Genomic DNA, 11473 nt, shown 5'->3' with positions numbered 1-11473 from the left:
CTCTTATCAACAGGATGTCTGGCTGTGTCTCCAGAACGGACATACTGCTCTACAGACATGCTGAGCCCAGCAGAATGAGTGCAGTGCCGGGGCTCAATAGCTGGCATACCTGCATAAGCCGGGCACCATTGACGGATTAGCATGTGCAATCACAGGGGAATGTGGTGCCCTCCGGCAGCAGAGGGTATTTAATGGCCTCCGCTGACAGCGTCCCGCTTACGCCGGGCCGGTAGGACTGTGGGTTTATGTGCTCAGTATCATGGCTTCCTTTAAGAAGTCTCTGGAGGGGCTGAAGAACACAACACAGTCAGCCACTAAAGGCGTCACTGACAGTACAGGTACTAATGGTTACACGCTGCTCATCTGGGCTTGCATTTGTATATTTGGAACAGCCATCTACTTTACCTCATATGTGCTTTATTATTGTGCCAGGGAGGGATTTAAAAGGACTTTTAACATTAAATACATGTAATTGTTTTTGCTTTTATTTGCTGAATTTTTTCATGTTTATTTACTTTTTTATTATTATTATTATTTTAACTGTACTTTTTAATGATTTGGTTTTAAAATGTTTTACATAGACGAAATAGATGTTGTCTATTTTTTATTTATTTTTTATTTTAGATGTTAACTGATTCAAAGTTTCAATTAAATTAAAAAACGAGTAACGAGTAAATGAGTAAATAATATTTGAGTATATTTTTATACATATCACAAAAATTTTGGTATTGAATTAAAAATTTATTTTAAAGTACTATTACTTTAACTGAAGTTAATAATTTAATAATGTTACAACTGAAAATATGGCTAAAGATGAGCTAATTATGTGATCATTTAAAACATTTATTTATTGATTTATCTGTTTATTTGTATTGCAGCTTACTGTATTACTATTGTTATCGTGTTACAAGTTGTAATATATTTTTAAATATTAGGTGTGATTTTATATAAACTGCTGTTCAAAAGTTTAGGTTTAGTAAAAAATATCAAGGCTGTTTTTTTTTTTTTTTTTTTTTGATTAAAATACAGAAGAAACAGTAATATTGTGAAATTGTATTGCAATTTAAAATAGTGGTATTCTATTTTCATATACTTTAAAATATATATATATTTTTTCCCTGTGATGCAAAGCTGAATTTTCAGCATCATTACACCAGTCTTCAGTGTCACATGATCCTTCAGAAATCATTCTAATATGCTGATTATTACCAACATTGGAAACATTGGAAGTTGTGCTGCTTAATTTTTTTATTTTATTTTACTTTTTTACTTTTTCAGGAATCTTTAATAAATAAAACATTACAACAAATAGCATTTATTAAAATAGAAATCTTTTGCAAACAATATACACGTCTGTTCAAAGTTTGGAGTTGGAGTTTTCTTTTTTTCTTTCTTTGAAAGAAATTAATACTTTTATTCAGCAAGGATGTGTGCAGTTGATCAAACGTGATTGTAAAGACAATATTAAAAATATATTGTCTATATTGTTAGAAATGTTTTTTTGTTAAATAAATGCTGTTCTTTTTAATTTTTTTTTATTCATCAAAGGATCCTAAAAAAAAGTATCGCAGGTTCCAAAAAACATTAAGTAGCACAACTGTTTCCAACATTGATAATAAATCAGCATATCAGAATGATTTTTGAAGAATCATTTGACACTGAAGACTGGAGTAATAGCTGATAAATTCAGCTTTGCATCACAGAAAAAAAATTATATATTTTGAAGTATATTAAAATAGAAAACTTATTTTAAATTGGAGTGATATTTCACAATATTACTTTTTTTCTGTATTTCTGATCAAATAAATAAAACTTTGATTGTTTATTTAATTAGTGAGTATAGTTAATTTCACAATGCATTAACCAGATTTTTGGTAATGCTTTTTAGAAAGCTTTGTCAATGTGTGTAAAAAAAAACAAAAAACAACCAGCATGTTTAATGTTATTTCAGTTCAGGCAGCGCAAGATGTCGTGCAGCAGGTGGCAGAGTCCTCCAAAGAAACCACCAGTGCAGGTAAGAAAAAGAGTCGGTTAAATACATCTGTACAGAGAAAGATGCATGTGATTTCACAGCTTTTTAGTGTATGCAAATCATTCACAATCATATTGTGCACACTGGGAATATACTGTGCATAATTTAGGCTTTAGTCCTCAATCTAAAATGTGATTGCATTTATCCCTATCTCTGTATGTTGCACCATGAAAAATATGCAAATGCATCCCTAAAAGAACTCTTTCTTTCTCTGTCTCTCTCTCTTCTGTCTCTGTGTATGTGTATGTGTATGTGTATGTGTATATATACAAACAGCTGCTGAGGAGGCGTCCAGACAAACACAGTCTGCTATAGGCACAGCTGCAGAGAAAGCATCAGACACCATTAAGGAGTTCGGACACAAATTGAGTTCCAAATGAACAAATTGAGTTCCAACATTCCTTGTTATCAGAATAGATCCAATCACAAAAAAAATGTATTAGCAATTTTGTAAATGCACCAGCTCAATTTCAAATGCAGGTCATTTCATAAAGATATAATTTCAGTTTAATTGTTAATCTGTATTCCAAAAGTCTGTTCAAAGATGCTTGTGCTTTGAAAATACACGATACATTCCGTTCAGCTGCTGCAGTGTCTGTTTATAACCATCCTACGTGCTTTTCTATTCTAGCGAAATACGATGTGAGGATGTAGAGTATGCAAGAACACGGCCACTTTCTTAGTAAAAATCCCTATTATTATTATTCTCAGCTCCCACGTCACCGAAGGGGGGGGGGGGGGATCAGCGATATGTTGCTATGGCAACATAACACTGATAGACCACAGTGAAAGAACTTTCATTCAAAAGTGCCTTAGGGCAGATCCTGCTATTCAGTATTCCTGTGGATGTCAAGAGATGATGCTTTTGATTATGAACAATAACCCCTTAAATAATTTACCACATGTTGGCTGCTACTCACCTACTTGTGCATCCTGTTTCAAATGTGCTGCACAGCTTAAAATCAGTCTTTATCAAACCAGTGTAGTTTAATTCAGAGAAAGTGCAACAGAATTACAGTAGGCATCATCTATTACATAGCTGAAATTTGCTCAGGATGTAACAAGCATAGCTGACGTTTTCATTATGGATGCATTAGCCCTTAGATTAACTCGCCATATATTTCATGCATGGAAAGCTGCTAAGAATGAGCTGTGGAATATTTCCTGCAGAGTTCAGGAGCAGATATGCTTTGTGTCAGGCACTTTATGTCAAACCTGCCATAAGAGCAGCTGCTGAGCCCATAATACCTTATTACATGTGTTGTCTAAGGTGTTGAACAGACTTGGTGTGATTTCAGGCAGCTGCAAGTAAGAATAATATATAGGGCCCTTCTCAGTTCCTTCAAAATACAAATATAACATGTAATGTTTATTTTGCATTTATGAGATGCACAATTTAGAAAAATTATCATGCAGTGCTCCAAGCTCCATCATCCAAGATGTTTATGTCTTTCTTTCTTCAGTTAAAAAGAAATTAAAAAGTAAAAAGTTTTTGAGGAAAAATTTCAAGAATTTTCTCCATAAAGTGGACTTTAATGGAGCCCAATGGGTTGAAGGTCCAAACTGCAGTTTCAGAATATCCCAGCTGAGGAATAAAGATCTTATCTTGCAAAATGATTGGTCACTTTATAAACAAAATTAAAAATTTATATACATTTTAACCACAAATTTTGTCTTGCACTAGCTCAACCTCATGTAGGCGTAAGTATCAACCCAGTGTTTGCAAAGCAGATGTGCAAAGAAAATCGAACACATATTACAAAACAATTAAAACAATGATTTTCGACGATTTTGAGTTTTTCACCCTACCCCTTTTTCTCAAAACTTGTGTGTTCCCTTGAGAAACTTCGCATTCCCTAGCAAAACTTTTGTGTTCTCTCACAAATATATTCACTTACAGGGTTAGTTTACCCAAAAAATGGAAATTAGCCTATTATTTACTCACCCTCCAGGCATCGTAGGTGTATATAACTTCCTTCTTTCAGATGAATCCAATCGGAGTTATATTAAAAATGATCCTGGCTCTCCCAAGCTCTTTCATGACAATGGGTGGGTGTTCTCTTCAACAGTCCAAAACAAGTCCAATAAAGTGCCTCCATCCATAATAAAAAGTGCCTCACAAGAAGGCTCTGAGGGGTGAATAAAGGCCTCTTTAGGTGAATTAATGCATTTTTGTAAGAAAAATATCCATATTTAAAATTTAATAAACACTTTAATCTAGCTTGCGCTCACTGTTGTACATGGAAGGAGTTCTGTACAAAACGGGGATTTGTAAAGAAAAATGACGGAGGATTTTGATATAAACCAAGTGGAGACTGGTTTTCCTTTGCTAAAGTAAGAAAACTTTGCTTCTTTGTTCTTGTAAACAAACGTAGGTTTTCACGAGACCTACGTCCTGTGTCATCCGCCTGGAGCTGATTCCATGTACGACCAGAGATTATTACGTTTTAGATATAGATATTTTTTCACACAAAAATGCATTAATTCACTACAGGAGGCCTTTATTCACCCCCCGGAGCCCTGTGAAACACTTTTTATTATGGATGGATGCACTTTATTGGAGTTGTTTTGGACTGTTGAAGAGAAACACCCACTCATTGCCATGATAGAGCTTGGGAGAGCCAGGATCATTTTTAATATAACTCTGATTGCCTTTTGTCTAAAAGAAGGAAGTCATATACACCTAAGACGCCTGGACGGTGAGTAAATAATGGGCTAATTTTCATTTTTGGGTGAACTATCCCTCAAATGTAAAACACTGGAGGACCAGTACACACCTTATTAATAAAGCATACAGACAAGCAGAATAGCCCAGACTATGAACGTAACCCACTAAATTGCACATTAAGCATGTTCCTTATAGAAAGAAAACACTAAACAGTGGTATAAAAAGGCTGAATTTGGTAAACAGTTTATTAATCAATTATTTATACAGGAAAGCAGCTAAGTCAAGAATATAATCAGAAAATGCTAAATTGTACATTAAGCACTTTCCTCCCATGAAAAAAATGGCTTAATGAAGATAATGAAGAAAATATACTAAAGAAATGATTAAAAATATATGCTGTACATGCAAGCAGATGAGCCCAGAATATGTGCTGAATTGCATGATAAGCATTTTCTTCCCCATAGAAAACCGCGCTTAACGTGGCAAAATATAAGAAGACATTGATACAAAAAGCCCAAAGTTTATATTTTATTAAAAATATATACTATGTACAGACAAGCAACTCTGGTTTTGTGAGGGAACGCAAATATCTCCATGCAGGAATGCAAAATTTTTGGGAGGGAATGCATATATCACAGCGAGAGAACGCAAAAGTTTTGTGATGGAAAGCAAAGTTTCCCATAGGAACTCAAAAGTTTTGCATGAGAATGCCAAAAATCTGGAAAATAGTTTTTCCTCTCACCCTGTGAAAGTAATTCATCTTTTAATATGTCATAAATTGATTTTTGTTATAAATATGCCTGACAAGACTGTTACACTGAATGACATTTTAGTGGGTGTCTTCTGTAAATTAGGGAAAAATGTATATTTATTTTTTGCTCAGAAAAAAAAACAAAACAAAAATTCAATGAAATTAAACAGAAAACTTTTAAATATTAAAAAAAAAAAAAAAAAAACGACATTTAAAACAGTATTAAACTTGTTGTTTTTATGCTTAAACACTTTTAAGTCTTTTTAAGTTTTTATCGGAAATGGCAGACCGATTCACTAGATGAGACGCTTATTCCTCAGCTAGAATCGTGTCCTTTGAAGCTTGACTGAAACTTTAACCCGTTGACGTAGATGGGTACCAAACCTTTAAAAGTAAACAAAAACATGCACAGACAAATCCAAATTACACCCTGCGACTCGTGACGATACATTGATGTCCTAAGACACGAAACGATCTGTTTTTGTGAGAAACTGAACAGTATTTATATCATTTTTTACCTTTGATACATAGCCACGTCCATCTCTCCTGAGCACGAGCTCAGCATCCGGCTCATTACATGTGAACGCGCTCTGGCGTAGAATACACAAGCAAACGTAATCTTTTAGCTTTAAAACGGTTTGAACAATCAGGATACGCGTAAGTAATTACCATTTTGAATAGCCGCTATACCCACAATCTCTGTGCTCTGTGTAAACAATGAGTGTTGTATACATGCGACAGATCGCTTCCGGCGTTTGTGTATTCTACGCCAGAGCGCGTTCACATGTAACGAGCCGGATGCTGAGCTCGTGCTCAGGAGAGATGGACGTGGCTGTGTATCAAAGGTAAAAAATGATATAAATACTGTTCAGTTTCTCACAAAAACAGATCGTTTCGTGTCTTAGGACATCAATGTATCATCACGAGCCACAGGGTGTAATTTGGATTTGTCTGTGCATGTTTTTGTTTACTTTTAAAGGTTTGGTGCCCATCTACTGCCATTATATGACTGACAGACTGCACCGGTTTTCGTTAAAAATCTTCGTTTGTGTTCTGCTGAAGAAACAAAGTCACCTACATCTTGGATGCCCTGGGGGTAAGCAGATAAACATCAAATTTAAATTTTTGGGTGAACTATTAAGAATCAAGGGGATGTAAACTTTTGAACGGGTAATTTTTTATAAATTATTATTATTATTAATAATTATTAACTATTATTTTCTGGACTATATGTAAACATCTTTTATGTGAAATGTCTTATTCAGGTCAGTACTAAATAAACAATAACATGTATGATCCCTCTTACCTTGGTAAAATAATTAACATTTTGCAGATTCTGAAAGGGGGTGTAAACTTTTGACCTCAACTGTATATATGCACAAACCCAAGTTTCCTGGCTCAGTGCAGGAGAAAAATCTAATTTTTTTAAAAATAAACACTAAAACAAACACACACCATAAACAAACAAATATTTTTTATATATATATAAAAATGTAAAAACTGTTTTTGCTTGTAGTCTCTCACCTTAAATAAATAATTCCATTTTATATTGACGATATAAGCAGTCAGTATGTACCCATTAGTGTTCATGTCTGTGGTAGATGCAAATGTCAAACACTTTCATCCTGAAGAAAGGTTTCTCACCGCGACTTAATTTACAGTTGATCTCCAGCACTTTTGGCCCTCTCTCCCGTACTCTCCACCTCCACATCCTCATCATCTTTACATCCCTATCCACCTCCTCTCCCTCCTCCTCATCATTTGCCTGCAATGACAGGCAGCATTCTTGTTTTCAGAATATGGCATGTGTTGTCTGAACACCCCCCCCACCATTACCATGAACACACTCACTCCACCCCCCCACCTGCATGTACATGGCTGGTTGCTAGGCAACACATATTCTGTGGGAGCGTGCGATTGGCAAAAGCCCTCGATTTTTATGGTGAGAACATAGGCGACAGAATACAGCTCTCCAGAACACACTCCATGGCACGGTGAGGTGCAATGAACCAGTGTGTGAGCACATGCATGCAGGAATCCAAAAAGCCATGCTAGAGTTACCATTCAATGACTAAAATTCAGAAAGAATGTTAATTAGATAGTCTTTTATATTACGTAACTGCAGCAGTATAGTGACCTACATCGTCCACCACTTTACACCGATTTTGAAAAAAAGATGAAAATGTCAAATCATCATCAATGATATGAACTTATTCTCTGTCTCATGTGGAACATAAAATTATGAAAAGTGAGTTCATTCTACATATATGTATTCTGTTATATAAGAAAAACTAAATAGTATCAAATGTTTTGTTCCAGGGACCATGAAGACATTACTGGTGCACCCTTTGAGTGCCAAAGTAAATTTATTTAATTTGAGTATTTATTATATAAGAGCCTTTTTTTACACATGTATTTTAATCACCTTCATTTGCTTCTGATTAAAAAGCTACAGATACTTTGTCATTTCATTACCACTCACTGCCAGGTTGAGTCTGGTTTCCAGGGAAACTAAAAATCAGAAGCTTTCAGTACTCTCAGCCACAGTGAAATCCAAGGACCACCATCCACTGAGATTCTTCTGGAAAACAAACCATATACAGCCTGCCTCTTATTTCCAGCACCTAAAAGGGAAGCTTGGAGTGCGAGGACATGCTTTGGCTGTGAAATCTTTGAAAATATGGATACAGCGTTTGATCTGTTGAGCAGTTGAGCAGTTGAGGTATGTGTCATTGGAGTGTTTTTCCAATAGCGGTCTCACTGTGTGCTGTCGTAGTTGTTTTTAGAGGGTACTGTTATCGAGCAAGTTTTTTTTTTTGTCTGTGTGTGTGGATGAACTGAATCAAACAGCTGCCATGACATAATTGTATCTTTCTTTATGGGGATAAAAGAGGAATCAGTTACTGTAAGGCAATCAATACTGTAAGGCTGAAGTTTGCATGTCATTTTATGTTTCTAGCAGAAAAAATAAGATTTTTTGGATCAGATTTGAAATGAACGACTGATTTCATTAATGCATGTCAAGTGCTCTTTTTTATTCATTGCACCTGCATTAGTGCACTAATGCATTTATGGGAATGTTTTTCAGCGAATTCATCAGTGGCGTGAGACCGTGAAGCTCGGACGTTTTAGTGCCCTTCTCCCGGATCAACGCAAACCCATCTCTGAACCCATGGAGGGTCCTGTTCTGACAGAAAGTGAAGTTTGGAAAGTTGGCTCGGGGACCAGCACAAGCATAAACACCGAGGACAGAAGTATTGACTATTCACCCCTTATAAACGACAACGAAACCCTGTCAAAAGCATCTGAAAAGCAAGGGACAATAATTCAAGAGGAGATCCATGGCAGCATCCCGGAGCAAGAGGTTACTTCAGATCAGATCAAGTCGGTAATTCCACATGAGCTGCGATTAGAAGAGGATTTATCTTCCACTCAAACAGGAGTCGAGAGCGAACCAGCAGATAAAAACCTTGACCTGGAGATTAACCAAGAGATTACCATACTGGTGACCAACCATGACTGTACTTTGGAGGACGAGGAGGATGAGGATCTTGGGGAGCAGGAGACCTCCAGCTGCCCTGCTGAACCCGAGAGGGTTGAAGATGGAAGAGCGACTGAGGAAGAGAGCCTTGATGGTTCCATCGTTGTGGCAAATGTAATTGAAGTCAGTCAAGTCCAGAAGACCAGCGTGGTAAGCCACACATCAACCGAGCAGAACACCACCACTGAAGAACCAAGATTGCCTGGAGATCCAGGGGATAGTAGCAATATGACAAACTCTGGAACCAAAGGTTCAAGCACCCCACAGAAAACGGACACAAGTAGCATGGTGGAAGTGAATATTTGCAGTCCAGAAGATCAGTCTGAAGATGCAGAAGCTAAACTGAAGAAAACCGAATCCAAGGATGCCGGAAGGCCTGCGCAAGAGACACTCACCTTGACTCGGTCGCCTGGACGCACGCAGACCGTGCAAACCCAGGTTAGCCTGGAGGTGATGTACCAGTCGGTGGCCACCAGTCCCATGACTCCTCCCGAGGGCTCCGCAGCTTTCCTTTTTCCAACCACCTTTGGAAAACTCGCCAACAAGTGTAGTACAGAGGTGGCAGAGACCAAAGATGTTGAGATGCAGGTCGGCTTGCAAGTGGAATTCCGTTCGGTCGCCACGGCTCCTATGACCCCGATCATTCTGACTGCACCTGAGGTTTTTCCCGAGCCAGAACCGCGGATCGGAGTCATGCCAGAAGTGCCAGAGCCTGTGCAGGAGGTGAGCTGGGACGAGAAGGGAATGACTTGGGAGGTGTACGGTGCGGTGGTGGAGGTGGCGGTGCTGGGCTCGGCCATTCAGAAACACCTGGAGAAACAGGTAAAGAAGCAGCAGAAACCAACTTTGGTCTTATCATCCTCGACAGATGCTCTGCCAGCAAGCCTGACCGAAACATCTACGCCGACACCTTCCAGTCCTCCCCCCACATCAGACCCTGGCGAAAGCAGCCTGGCCAAAGAACAAAGTGAGGAAAAAGTGGTGCAAAGCGGCAGGCGTCGACAGAATCATTTTCGCCAGTGGTTCAGGAACATCCGACGGCCGAGTTGTTGTTCAAGACCACGTCAAGATGAGGAAAATTAAGGAAGGCAGGTCAAGGCAGTCCAAATGAGACAATCTTTCCAAATTTTGTGCACATTGGATGTGCACAGGATTGGGTTTTGTTCAATGATACGACCCTTTAACAGTCTTAAGACTATTGAAATGACTCTGCGTCACAAGAGGCCCCTATATGGATAGTTATCATTTTCAGTTTGGTTTGATACACTGCGAACAAATACAGTTGTTTTGATTTTTTCTCGTTCTTTACAATGGCTCCTACCAGCTTTGTTGCTTTTTAGTGTGTTTTTGCTTGCTTCTGTCAAGACTGTGCTACCCTATCCTTGTTGTGGTCAGTGAGGATCACTTTTAAAAGTGCCCTTTTACAATATTTTACACTAATAATTTTACCTTTAAGATTTATATATATCAAACTTGTATATATGAATTCATCATGTATAGTTAAAGGGTTACTCCACCCCAAAATGAAAATTTTGTCATTAATCACTTACCCTATGTTGTTCCAAACCCCTGAAAGCTTTGTTTGTATTCGGAACACAAATTAAGATATTTTTGATGCATTCTGAAAGCTCTCCGACCCTCTTATAAACAGTAAAGTAATTAACACGTTCAATGTCCAGAAACATAGCAGGAGATCGGTAAAATAATCCATGTGACATCAGGGGTTCAACCGTAAATGTACGAATTTATGAGAATACTTTTTGTGAATTTTACGAATTTATGAAAATACTTTTTGCATGCAAAGAAAACAAAAATAGTGACTTTGCGTTCAATAGATACACTCCAAAATGGCGCTAGGGTGACACTGAGGAGATGAATTGTGGAATAAAGTCGCTATTTTTGTTTTCTTTGCATGCAAAACGTATTCTCGTAGCTTTATACATTTATGGTTGAACCCCTGATGTCACATGTTTTTTTTTTCTGATCTCCTTGCTATGTTTCTGGATGTTGATTGTGTTAATTACATTGCTGTCTATGGAAGGGTCAGAGGTGTCAGAATGCATCAAAAACATCTTAATTTGTGTTCCGAAGACAAACTAAGCTTTAATGGGTTTGGAATGACATGGTGGTAAGTAATTAATGACAAAATTTTCATTTTGGGGTGGAATAACTCTTTGAGGATGGTAGAATACATTTGTAGAAGACAGTACCAAGTACTGTGTATTAGGCAAAAATTACCCTAGAAATTCTTGGTGTTTCAGGCAACAAGTAATAGATGACGTGGTGTTTGGTGTTCTTTGAGTTTCAGATTGTTCTTTTTCTATTGGCTTTTGTAAAACCTTGTAATATTAAATGGATTTGTCTTGTATTTGCAGTTCAGCTCATTACGAACACACCTCCAAGCCTTACATTTCCTGTGATGTTTTGTGAGTGTTGTGAAAGTGAATAGTTTTGAAATTAAATCATGTCTACAAGGGAAAT

The 11473-nt window shown here is 37.3% G+C and overlaps 2 protein-coding genes across 2 annotated transcripts; both read left to right on the top strand.

Moving 5' to 3' along the window:
• Positions 1-180: 180 nt before the first annotated feature.
• On the top strand, positions 181-2614 carry adirf (adipogenesis regulatory factor). Its single transcript, XM_073821117.1, has 3 exons — positions 181-338; positions 1952-2014; positions 2309-2614. The coding sequence occupies exons 1-3, from the start codon at positions 260-262 to the stop codon at positions 2410-2412; spliced, it is 246 nt and encodes an 81-aa protein (XP_073677218.1). The 5' UTR covers positions 181-259; the 3' UTR covers positions 2413-2614.
• Positions 2615-8003: 5389 nt separating this feature from the next.
• gprin1 (G protein regulated inducer of neurite outgrowth 1) lies at positions 8004-11360 on the top strand. Its single transcript, XM_073820382.1, has 2 exons — positions 8004-8173; positions 8540-11360. The coding sequence occupies exon 2, from the start codon at positions 8624-8626 to the stop codon at positions 10073-10075; it is 1452 nt and encodes a 483-aa protein (XP_073676483.1). The 5' UTR covers positions 8004-8173; positions 8540-8623; the 3' UTR covers positions 10076-11360.
• The last annotated feature ends 113 nt before the right edge of the window (positions 11361-11473 follow it).

The sequence above is a fragment of the Garra rufa genome, chromosome 16 (assembly GCF_049309525.1).
Source record: "Garra rufa chromosome 16, GarRuf1.0, whole genome shotgun sequence".
Lineage (NCBI taxonomy): Eukaryota > Metazoa > Chordata > Actinopteri > Cypriniformes > Cyprinidae > Garra > Garra rufa.
This window is presented reverse-complemented; position numbering and strand designations above follow the sequence as displayed.